Here is a 12883-nt window from a genome sequence, read left to right as displayed (position 1 = left end):
CATCCTAAGAAGCTGAAAGCTGTTGAGGAGTCTTGAGCAAAAGAGTGTCATGATTTGATTTGAATTGAATTGGCTTTGGATTTTTAAAAAGCTTTCTGGTTGCGATACGGACAAATGCTCCCATTGCTTGCTCCTACTTTGCCTGGTCAGCATCTGCTCTCTGTTTCCTGTGATGCGGCCGAAGTTTATTTAAATGCACAAGGCAAGTTGCTTATAAGTGCCTCAGATGTTCTTGAAGGTCTTGGAGAAGAAGAGCTGTTTCCCAGGTTTGAGTGTCTCTGCTCTGGGGCCCTGCTCGAATCCCATCTGGCTGTCCCTATTCTTGTTCCTGCGGGAGGCCGCAGCTGGCTAGACTGCCAGGGTCCCATGTGGTGGGGCACTCAGATGCACGAACTGGACTTCGTTCCTGAGCCACATCTCAAACAAAGGTTGAGCTTCTCAATGTTTCTGTCTTTTCTTGTGATGGGTCTCCTGTTTAGGATCCCAGCCACCCTCAAGAGAATCCAGCGGGACCGCTGTTGCTCCAGAGAACCGGCACCAGCCCCCCAGCACCAACTGCTTTGGTGGGAGATCGCGGTAAGAGCCCCCCCTTGTGGATGAGGAGGAGTTAGGAAGGTGCTCAGAGCTATTGAAAACCTGTTGGGAGGTGGCGGGGAACAATTACTGTTAGAAACTATTGGAAATTTCCAACTGACTCACTGTGTTAAGGAGGTCCAGAGGGGAGTACAGAATTCAGGATTTTCGGGAGGGTCAGGGGTTCCTTGTCAGTGATCAGGACTGGCTAAGCTGGTTATTTGGGTAAGAGAGACGGTCAAATAGAGCTTAACTGGTGTTTTATGTTACCGGGGCAGCGACCACAGTTACCCTTTTGGGATACGCACAGAAATGCTTAGAGCAATGGTTCTTTGTATGTGAGATTTTCTGTTGTGCATTTCTGTTTCTGGGGGTGATTCATGATTCCCTCCTGCTCTTGGAGTCTGAGTTACGTTATACTTATTATAGCTATGAGGAATGACTTAATTTTATTTATTGACATACCCATCTTATGTGTGGGTTAACAGTGCAAATTTACTTCCATGACACCTGAATTCCCAGGTATGTTAGAGAGATGGGGAGGATGGAGTTGGGGACTTTTAAAAAATTATTTATTTATTTATTTAATTATTTATCATGGTGTACAAAATCTCTAGACATTTTAAGGAAATGTTAGGGAAGAGAATCTTATGAGTGTAGTTTGTAAATCGTTACTATCTGCAGTGAGTAGGTGAAAAAACTAGTAAAATTAGTCTTCCTGAACAAATCCCAGGGAGGGAGTGGGAGTAATGCTTTGAGAAACACAGTATGACTTTAGCCAGTACCCACAGCATCTTTTTTTTTTTTTTAAGATTTTATTTATTTATTTGACAGAGATCACAAGTAGGCGGAGAGGCAGGCAGAGAGAGGGGAAGGGAAGCAGGCTCCCTGCTGAGCAGAGAGCCTGATGTGGGGGCTCCATCCCAGGACCCTGGGATCATGACCTGAGCCAAAGGCAGAGGCTTTAACCCACTGAGCCACCCAGGTGCCCCTACGCAGAGCATCTTGAAAGATCCCTGTAATGACAGCCATCAGCTGTCTCTGGATTCAGTGGTTTTAAGGGTTGGCCAGGGAGGTGTTGGGAGCAAGAGAGGGTTGCATGTTTGGATCTTTTGTGTGTAGCGTCAGTAGAAGCCAGGGTACCATTTCCCTGTTCAGTTTTCCCCAAGCCTGTGCAAAGGTGTTGCCTCACATCCCGAAGACCATTCACTCTTTTCCTTGACTTGCTAGATGAGTTATAAGTTGGGATAAATAGTCAAGTCTCACAGAGTAAGGACCAATGATATAATTGGCAAATGGTGTGTCAACAGAGGCATGAGGGATACCTCGAGCTAGAGAGAACAGAATCTCTTTGGTGGTGAGTAGCTGGCGGAGAAGAACACCTCAGCATTTCACTCTCTGAGAATGATGCCTTCTTAGCTTTGGCCCTAGCAGCTGCCATCTTGGTCTTTGAGCTGACTTGGAAAGTTTTGTGTCATATGCAACTGATGTCACTTATTTGGGGGCTGGAAGGCAGGGTCCAACCCTTAACAACTTTGGAATTAAGTTCTTGACCCATTTATTGCTCTCTGAAGTTCTCTAGTGAGTAGATCTTGAAACTCACATGTCCTAGGAGCCCTTCTTTATTGTTTTGTGTAGAGGGTTGTTGTCTTATAAAGCAGCAACCAGACTTCAGCAGAGAATTGGATGCACCTTTTCTCATAAGCCACAGTAGACGTTCGATGCTAATTAACTATGGGTGGGCAGCGTGCCCTCCAAGTAGTTTGAGTGCTATGGGAGCTCTCCCTTGTCTGCTTCGCTCCTCCATTTTCCACACATGGCTGCTGAGCTTTCACAGGTCTCTGCCATCCAAGTATTTATTCACATGGAGCCTGATGCCATCCAGTAGCAGACACTTTTGAAAGGCTCACCTGCAGGCAGTGTCTTCTCTGTCCCTACGGACTGTTTTCCCCGTCGCCGCTGCACTGAAGAAGACGAGTGTGCGCAAGCAGGTGGTAGTAGGGTAGTTGGCTGGAGCAGGGTATGGGGCTTTACGAGCAGAAAAAGTAGATTGAGTCTTGGCCTGTCATTTACTTGCTGTGTGATATTGGACAAGTCATTAAACCTCTTGGCACGTCAGTTTTTTCAGATGCAAAATGGGGATATTGCCTGACTCACAGGTCGCTGTCGGAATTAACTGAAATGAGCTGTGTCAGGCTGAGTGAGGTCCTTGCACACTGGGAGTGCTCAGGGACAGTGGCAGGGGCTGCCTTTGCTCTGGAGACTCTCCTTCGTACCCATTTCCTCGCCTGCAAATTTGAGAAGTGTGGCCTGGCTGATGTTTTTGCATCAAGGTCTGTAATTAGCAGGGTGACGAATCAAACCTTCAGGATTCAAGGACAATCCTCTGCTGTCCTTGGTTTCCTCGGGCAGAGAGGATGGGCTTCTGCCTGCTGCCTCCTGGACTAAATATTTAGTCTTTGCTGTCAGGTGGGTAGGTTTTTTTTGGACTTGGGTGCTATTCACTCTGATCAAAGATGCTTTGACGTGTCCACAAAGGTGAAAATGGTGAAGTCACACATCTTTTCCTCTCCTTCCGCCTCCTTTATTAAGCTGTCAAACTGGAGCCATGTAAGGGTTTTATTTAGGGGTTCGTCTACCCAAGGTCATCCAGTCAAGGTACCATTTGCTTGCAGAATAAGACTCCTCTCCCCCAAGCTCTGTCTTTCAGTGGGATCTTGCTTACTCTTTAAGAAGAATTGGGTGAGGGATGTCTGGGTGGCTCAGTCCGTTACAGCTGCCTTAGTCTTGGGTCATGATCCCCGGGATCCTAGGAATGAGCCCCGCATCGGGCTCCCTGCTCAGCATGGGTCCCTGCTGAGCAGGGAGCCTGGTTCTCCCTCTCCCTCTGCCACCTGCCCTGCTCGTGTTCTCTCACTCTCTCAAATAAATAAGTAAATAAGTAAGTAAATAAATAAATACAGTCTTTAAAAAAAAAGAATAATTGGGTGAAACATCCCTAGTTATTTTATCTTGTGGCATAAACTGATTTACAGACACACCGTATTAGTATGCTGTCAGGGGGTCTGGTTGAGTAAGGTAAATATGAATTGTTGTATAGTCTTGCAGTGATGTACCATCCCATACTAAAATGGGTGAAAGGCAGTTGCATCAATATGGTGGAATCTCAGAAACATAATGTTGAATAAGAGAGGCAGGGCATGGGGGGAAAATCCCACAGTATGATGTAATTTATATAAAGTTTAAAAATGTCAAAATAAACCATATATATTTTTTATGGATGCCTCCATAACCAGTAAAGCCATAAAAAATGGAAGGGAATAAGTGACCTTGAATTTAGTAGGTTGGTTTTCACTGTGGGGCCGGAGGTGCGTAAAATGAGGAAAAAGCACACGGAAATTTCCCCGCCCTGTGGATACGGGGGGTGGGTCCCCGAGTGTTCATCCTACTCATCTTTGAACTGAACATATATTTAATGTATTCTTTGGTTTGTGTGATTTATTTCACAATAAAAAATGAAGACGTGTCCTCTGTCAATCTGAGAAAACCGAACAGCAATGGTATTAGTTGGGACACTGTCGTTTGCTGTTGTGGCAGACAGATGTCAGAACTTAGGATTTCTTCAAGCTCCATAACGACCACTTCTCTTCCTTCTGCCTGGTTGATCTATGTAGCAGTAGCCACTGATTCGAAATCGGTGCTTTACATCGGCCTCATAGGTCGTGCTCCTGTCACTTCAGCCTGAGGCTTGAGAATTTAGTTTGGGAGTTGGGTGGAACAGGTTCCAGATGGAAGCCGGCCACTGCCAGATAATGTGTCCGAACAGCACTAGTGTTGATGGCCTGAGAGGCCCGGCCTGACACTATTTAGTGTTTGATTGGAGTGGGCATGGTTATGTGGTGCCCCCGGATTCTGTCCATGTCATCCTGCCCGGCGTCCTCAGCCAGTGTTCCTTCTTCCAGGGCAGTGGTGGAGCGGGCCTGGTGTGGGACGGAGCCCCCTGGGAGAGCGCATGCTCGTTGGCACAGGGAGTACCTACCACACCCTTTAATAATCCCCAAGCGTTTATTTTATTTTGCTGGAATGAGAGCTGACTTTGGGAACGGTGCCTAAGTCAATTCAGGTTTTGCAGATCTGATATGTGCCTGGTACCGTGCACACACTGCACACGGCTTGCCAGGAGCATGGCCTCCCCTTTCCATGGCTGGTTCACAGTCTTCATGATACATGAGATCTGTGTGCAACAGGCAGATAAAACTATGAGCGATCCGGGCAGTTCAGAGGGAGAAGAAATCTGTGGGTGTGGAGGGAAAGATGGAGGAGAGAGTGGAAGTGGGAGTTTGCAGAGAGACTGTGGTTCCTTGTGCGAGGGTTCAGTACGATATCTCAGGGACTGACTAGTGGAGGGAGTGAATGGTCAACGAGAGAAGCCACCAGTGGGGCGTCCGTGGAGGGAAAGGACCCGGCAGAGGGAATCCGCGCCGGTACTGAAAGCTGTCTCCAGAGGTACTGTTCGGTTAGAAATGGGTGTGTAATTCGAGACTGGAGAGTAGAAAGTCGGGATGTGTGAGTCCTCCGTACTTCGCTGATGCTCCGTCACCTGTGAGTTTTTCCTTTGTGCCTCCCCAGCCGTTTCTGTGAAATCAGGGCAAGGAGGGAAACCCAGCTCACAGCTGAAACCCTCGGGGCTGTCTGTGAGCCGTGCTGCTTCTCCAAGCACAGCTGGAGATGCCTTCTGACTTGACCAATTAGCTCCTCACTCAAGAATCCCTGTAGATTTTCCACAGTTCTATAGGGAACTGGGGAGACAAAAAGGGGAGGTGTTGAATTTCATGAATGGGCCTGAAAACTGAAAGAGATCTAGTTGAAGAAGCTGTAAGGAGCTTAAGCAATTAATTTTCCTTTGTCGTGTGTGTCCACATTTGTTTTGTGGAAGCGTAGATGCAGATGTGCAAGGAGGTATGTGCCTCTGTGTGTTTGGTGTGTAGGGATGGAGACCTGGAATTATTCCACGTCCATGGTCAGCTGCGAGTACTGGCCAGTGTTGGGCAGACCTCACGTTTTAACACGCTCCCCTGTGATTCTACTACATGTAGAAGTTTCAGAACCTCTTCTGATAAGAGTTTTCACCCACCCTTTTTCCTCCTTTCCTTTTTGTCCTGCTTTGATGAAAGCATATGAAATTTATTGACTCCCTTGCCTTGGCATTAATGACCTCTGAAGATTTAAAAGAGTTATCGTCTCAGGGACTTACAAAGCCCCAAGGTCTCTGGTGAGCTCTAAATAGCTCATCAGCTGTGTCTGCAGACAGCCGAGCCCAGAAAGGAAAGAAAAATAAACTCAACAGGGCGTGAGTCTGCTGGGAACACTGCTGGGAGTCCTGGGAGGGCCAAGGGAGTTTGGGAAGCAAAGCTAATGGGGACAGAGGCACGGACAGGATGGGAGTTGAGCCTTTGGGCACTGGGCCATTTTCTCAGTCATCATTGGCCACTGCTACCTGTCCTGCACTTGAGATGACCAAATTGTAGTTACTTAGAGATGTCACCCGGTCAGCATGAAATACGGTTGAACACCTTTACAGTTTTCATGCAAGCCTCTCACCCAACAGCTTCTACTTCACATCTGGGTAGAGCCTCAGGATTGCTCAGGAAGAGAAAGGAGTAACAGGAGAGATAAGTGGAATTCATTTATTCCTTTAGAAATAACTAAGATTCAGTCCCTGCTTACAAGGGACTCTTTCCTGAGTAGTTGGTTTATTTGGAATAGGATTGAGACCATGGACAGGAACCTCACTGCGTTGTCAAAGCAAGGCATTGGAAGGTAATCATGGAGATTAATTACACATTCATTTATACATTATTAATTTTGCACTAATTAAAATCCTGCACTATACATTATTATACACTTATCTCTTCAGATCTATGTATTTTGTAGGTATTTTTTGGGCACTTCTTCTCCATGAGTCTAGAGAGGTGTGGTGTGTGCCAGAAAGCTGGTTGGGAACTTTTCAGGAACTAGGACAAGGTAAGGCAGATGTCTGCCCTTGGAGGCAATATTGGTTCCACAGACAAGAATGCTGGGCTCTGAGCTGGGTTGTGGTGACAAAAAGATGGAAAGCCATGCTCCCCGTCATCAAGGACATCTAGTGGGAGATACGAAGGTGACCATCAGTGTAGTACAATGGACTGTGTAGTGGTGGTGAGTTCACATGCGAGAGGAAGGTAGTGGGAAGTGTTCCTGAATCTACCTGGGGGTTTTGGGGAATGCCTCCCACGTTTGAGCTGTACTTTGGAAGGAGTTTGCAGACCAGTGTGGTATCAACGTAAGGCAAGTCACTCCAGGAAGAGGGTACAGCATGGTCAAAGGCAAGGCAGAATAAAGAGAACTTAGCATATTTGAGGAACTATTAGTCATTTGCTAATGTTAGGTTAAAAGATATTTGTGGAGATAGCTATAGCAAACTGGTTCACAGACCAGCTCTAGGATGCCACCTGTTTATTTGTTTTGGTTTTGGGGGTTTTTTAAAGAGCAGTGTTAGGTTTACTGCAAAATTGAACAGAGATTTCCCATAAACCTCCTGCCCCCACATACACAGTCTTGCCTTCTGTCAACATCACACACTGGCATAGCCCATTTGTTAAACAGTTGATGAACCTACACAGACACAGCATTATCCCCAAAGTCCGTAGTTGGCATTACAATTCACTCTCAGTGTTGTACGTTCTGTTGGTTTTGATGAACTTATAATGACACTTACCCACCATTACAGTGTCATACAGATAAGTTTCACTGCCCTAAGTATCCTCTGTGCTCTACCTTTTCATCCTTCTCTCACCCTCAACTCCTGCAACCACTGATTCTTTTATGGTCTCCAAAAGCTGCCTTTTCTAGAACATCATATAATTGGAATCAAAGTATGTGGCTCAGATTGGCTTCTTTTCCTCAGTAATATACATTTAGGCTCCCTTCATGTCTTTTTATGGATTGAGAGCTCATTTCTTTTTAGTGCTGAATAATACTCCATTGGCTGTACCACAGTTGATTCATCCATTCACCTACTGAAGAAACAGGCTTGATTCTTTCCAGGTTTTGACAACCATGAAGAAAGCTGCTATAAACATCTGTGTGCAGGGTTTTTTTGTGTGTGTACATGTTTCAACTCCTTCAGGTACCAAGGAGAGTGACTGCTGTAAGAAACAGCCAGGCTGTCTTCCAAAGTGGTTGCACCATATTGCCTTTCCACCAGCAATGAAAAAGAGTTCCTGTTGTTCCATACCCTCACTAATATTTGGTGTTATCAGTGTTCTAGATTCTGGCCATTCTTAAAGCTTTGTAGTAGTATCTCATTGCTGTTTTAATTTGCATTTTCCTAATGACATATGATGTACGGCATTTTTTTTTCTTTCAAGTTTTTATTTAAATATAGTTAGTTAACATATATGATAAAATTGGTTTCAGATGTAGAATTTAGTGATTCATCACTTACGTACAACACCCAGAGCTGATCGCAACAAGTGCCCTCCTTAATACCTATCACCCATTTAACCCCCCCACCATCAACCCTCAATTTGTTCTCTATCATTCTGGTTTGCTTCTCTCTCTTTTTCCCTCTTCTACTGTATTCCTTTGTTTTGTTTCTTCAATTCCACATATGAGTCATATCGTATGGTATTTGTCTTTAACTTACTTCACTCAGCATAATCCCTCTGGCTCCATCCACGTCATTGCAAATGGCAAGATTTCATTCTTTTTGATGGCTGATATTCCATTTTATACACACATACCCCATCTTTTTTATCCATTAATCATTCAATGGACATCTGGGCTCTTTCTGTAGTTTGGCTGTTGTTGACAATGCTGCTATCAACATTGGGAACATTGAGGTGCATGTGCCCCTTCGAATCTGTATTTTGTATCCTTTGGGTAAATACCTAGTAGTGCAGTTGCTGGGTCATAGGGTAGCTCTATTTTTAACTTTTTGAGGAACCTCCATACTCTTTTCCAGAGTGGCTACACCAGTTTGCATTCCCACCAACAGTGCAAGAGCATTCTCCCTTTCATAGGTTTTTTTGTCACCTGCGTATCATCTTTGGAGGGGTGTCTGTTCAGGTCTTTGGTCTGTTTTTGACTTGGGTGGTTTCTTTTCTGATTGTTGACTTGTAAGAGTTCTTCGTATATTTTGAGTGACAGCCCTTTATCAGATATGTCTTTTGCAAATATTTTCCCCTGGTCTGTGGCTTGTCTTAATTCTCTTGAGCACTTGTTTTTGTAAATAATATTTTATTTGAATACGGCTATGCTTATTCATTTACATACTGTCTTTGGCCCCTTTTATGCTCCAAAGGGGCAGAGTTACGTAGCTGTGGCAGAGATCAGGTGGTCTGCAAAGCCTAAAATATTTGCTCTTCGGCCCTTTATAGACAGTTTGCTGATCCCTGCTATAGGAGAGGGTAAGAAGGCAAGACCCATTTCGTAAAGGGCCTTTATGCTTTACTGAGGACTTGAGATTTTATTCTTTGGAATTAAGGAACCACTGAATTTTGAGCAAGGGCGTGGTGTGCTATTTTTGTGATAAATTATCCAGAAATGTATCAAATGCATAAATTTGAAGCTGTATCACTCAGGGTTCATTGAAGGAAGCAGAAACCACTCAAGGTATTTTGAGCAGAAGGGATTTAATATGGGGAATTAGGTGTTTACAGAAGTCTTTGTATGGGCTGGAGGAACCTTAGTTTCAAGGTCACAGCCTTGCATCTGCAATCCAGATGTCAGGAAACTGCTACTGCCCCTCCAGCTGCCTTCCATGCACACAGGCAAGATTGCAATAGAAGAAGGCTGGAGTGTCTGCCACGGTGGAGGTTGAGATTAGAACCAGGGACCAAGAGGAGGACTGTTGTAGGAACTGGTGAGATAGAAGTTGATGACTGGCCTTGGGCAGTGGCAGAATGGAGAGAAGTCAAGAGAAATACCTACAAGGTGTCATCATTGAGCAGGACTGGTTGATTGACTAAGAGACAGAGTGAAGAGCAGGAATAGAGAGTACTCAGCGCTTTGTGATGTTATTCATGGAAATAAGAAATGGGGTTGGGGGGGAGGAGCTTATGAATTTGTCTCTTTAAAATGGCATCTTCCAGAATAGTTGGGATTGGTTTTAGTGGCCATGTGGCCTTGAGGTAGTCACAGTCCGCAAGTGTATCCACAGGGGGAGGAATGAAAACCAAACTTTAAGAGATACAGAGCAAAACAAAACGTAATTCTGACATTGAACAATGGGGCCATTCTAAGGGTCACCACAGTGAGGGCACAGCGGTGATGTCTCTTTAATTAGGTCTGTATCTGGATTTTGGGATTTCTCAGTTCTAGAAAATTGTGGTTGAAAGGGAGAGGATTTACAGAGAAGCAAATAAGAAGAGTCTGGGTCTTGGAGAAATGGCTTTTTAGTCATGGTTGCTTAGGCAGCTTGGGTCTGTGGTGATTAAAGAGCAGAACAGAACTGATGGCAGATGCTTTGGACAGATGGGGACGGCGGGGAAGGGGGTTGCTTATGCCAGTTTGTGGCGTAGTATGGTGTGATGAGGTTAGACTTTTCCTTTAGGATTCTATTGGCTCTGGATGACTCTTTTTGAGAGTGCCAAGGTTTGTGGAGGTGGAACTTTGGGGTTTAGTTTAGTGACTGTCTCTATGATGATGTACTCCGTAGCCTTGATAGAATGACTCCTTTCAAACACTGAAACAGTTCTATATTTAAGTTTTGAATTTAGATGAAAAGTTCCAGAACTGAATTACAGAGTTTATAGAGCATGATGCTTCACCTGTCAGTGTTCTGAAGTTATTATGTACCCTTAACTTATTAAAAATATAGTGAAGCTATTGGCCTCAGTATTCTTGGCGCCTCCCTTCCTTATTTCCCTTTAGGTATTAGTTCATTTCATTCTGGCATCTGGTTCAAGCATCCTGCCAAAATTATACCCACAAAGGCCCACCTGACCTATTTGCAGGTTTAACCTTGTGGACTAGTTCTTTCTGGAAATGTACATCCTGTGCCTTGCAGAATCCCAGGGTGTTCCTCTTTTTTCTGATTTTATTGATCTTTATTTATTTATTTATTTTATAATTTGATTTTAAAAATTTTTATTTAAAAAAATTTTTTAAATGATTTTATTTATTTATTTGACAGAGATCACAAGTAGCCGAGAGGCAGGCAGAGAGAGAGAAGGAAGCAGGCTCCCTGCCGAGCAGAGAGTCCGATTTGGGGCTCGATCCCAGGACCCTGGGATCATGACCTGAGCCAAAGGCAGAGGCTTTAACCCACTGAGCCACCCAGACGCCCCTGATTTTTTAAATTTTTTAAAAATATTTTCTTTATTTATTTGACAGAGAGAGAGAGAGAGAGAGAGATCACAAGTTGGCAGAGAGCCAAGTAGAGAGGCGGGGGGGGGGGGGGCAGGCTCCCTGCCGAGCAGAGAGCCCGATGTGGGGCTTGATCCCAGGACCCTGAGATCATGACTTGAGCCAAAGGCAGAGGCTTAACCCACTGAGCCACTCAGGTGCCCCTGATCTTTATTTAAAAAATAAATCTGACCAATGCAATATATCTATATATCTATATCTATATCTGTATTATTTAATGACAAGATTCAGGAATAAACAGGCAGTCAGAGAGGCATTATTAAGAAGATGACCTTTCAACAAAGATTAGAAAATGAGGGCTGACCATGAGCATATCTGGGAGGAAGAATATTTGGGCAGAGGAATGGCATCTGCCAAGGCCTTTGGAGGTGGAGCAAGGGTAGGGAGGCCAGTCTGGTGGTTGGTGTGGAGGGAGTGGTGGGAAAATAGGAGATGAGGGTAGCAATAGGTGGGGCCAGATTGTGTCTGAGAACTTCTGCTTTATGCATTTCTCAAGATTATTTTATTGGGTCCACGCTATGAATTTAAAATATGAGTTATGTGCAAATTGAATTTTTTATCTTTATCTCGCGATCCTCCTTTTTTAGTACCTTTTCTCTGGAAATTTATTTGGTCTGAAGGATGAAAAGGAACAACCTACAACATAGATGACACTCAAAAGTATTATGCTAAGTACAGGAACTTAGACACGAAAGGCTACATTGTGTATGAATCCATTTATATAACATTCTGGAAAAGGCAAAATTATAGGGATAGAAATCCAATCAGCAGTTTCTAGGAATTGACAGGGGTGGGTGGTGGGATTAACTGCAAAAGGGCACCAGAAATGTTTGGGGGTGATAGAAATGCTCTGTGTCTTCATTGTGGTGGTGGTAGCACGATTGTATACATTTGTTACAGCTCGTTAGACTATACACCTAAAAAGCGTGAATTTAACTCTATGTAAATTATACCTGATTTGTAAAAATTATTTTAAAAAATGTATTTGGTTTGACATTAGCATAGCTGTCCCAGCTTCTTTTTGTTTTGTTTTGCTTGGCATATTTTTCGCCCACCCATTTAGTTTCAACCTTTTTGGTGTTTGTATTTTAGATGGTATTGCTTGCGACGCCATTGAACTGTATTTTTAAAATACCGGTATGATAGTGTCTATCTTGAAACTTCCACAGGCCATTTATGTTTCTTTGTTTCTGTATATCCTTGGAGTTGTTTTCACCATCCTCTTGCCTTTTCTGTGCTGCCTTTTTTGTTTCCTATCTTTGGGCAGACTTTGCACTTTAAGTCTGTGTTTGCTGTGCCTTTTCTTGGTCTTGATGAATTGAAGTCAGCTTTGGCTCGCTGATTATTTGATAATGGAGTGTGAAATTCTGCATCAGTGGTGTGAAGAGAACAGGAACTTATTCGCTTCCTCCCTGTCTGAATATTTTGTTTGCCTTTACTATTTAGCATGCCTAACGGGTTCGGTCTACTTTGTGTAGACAAATAGCCTTTGAAGGTACAAGGTTTTAATGACAAAATGACAAGAATTTTTCAAAAATGAAAGTAGTGAAAACACAGGGTAGAATGTAGTACAAATAATTATTTTGCAAAGGAGAAGGAGAGCATAAGACCAGGTTTGTTTGTTGTTGTTCTTTTCTTTTTTAAAAATTTTACCTTTAAAAAAGGCTTGAGAAAGATTTATTTTAAATCACATCATTCAGTTTTGCTTTCAGCTTAGAAAAGAATGAATTACAGAAAACGGAGGAGTGACTTCTTCCATCCACTTCTTTTTGGAGGGGGAGAAGGTGCAGGGGGAGTGGCGCCAAACTCTCAGCCAAATACTGTGTTAAAGGCATCTGTGCATTATTCATCTTTCTGTCCTTAGCAGAGCCTAGAATAGTGCCTTGCTGCACGTAGCAGC

At 43.9% G+C, this 12883-nt stretch overlaps 1 protein-coding gene across 2 annotated transcripts in view; it reads left to right on the top strand.

The window, feature by feature from the left end:
- The window catches only part of WWP2 (WW domain containing E3 ubiquitin protein ligase 2), a 162799-nt gene that overhangs the window by 68672 nt on the left and 81244 nt on the right, over positions 1-12883 (top strand). For both annotated transcript variants that reach the window (XM_047711107.1, XM_047711108.1), the window contains one exon: positions 480-576. In XM_047711107.1, coding sequence (XP_047567063.1) covers positions 480-576 — 97 coding nt within the window. The remainder of the gene's footprint in view (positions 1-479; positions 577-12883) is intronic.

The sequence above is a fragment of the Lutra lutra genome, chromosome 17, assembly GCF_902655055.1.
Source record: "Lutra lutra chromosome 17, mLutLut1.2, whole genome shotgun sequence".
In the NCBI taxonomy this organism is placed as follows: Eukaryota; Metazoa; Chordata; class Mammalia; order Carnivora; family Mustelidae; genus Lutra; species Lutra lutra.
The sequence above is the reverse complement of the archived record's forward strand: the minus strand, read 5'-3'. Positions and strand labels throughout refer to the sequence as shown.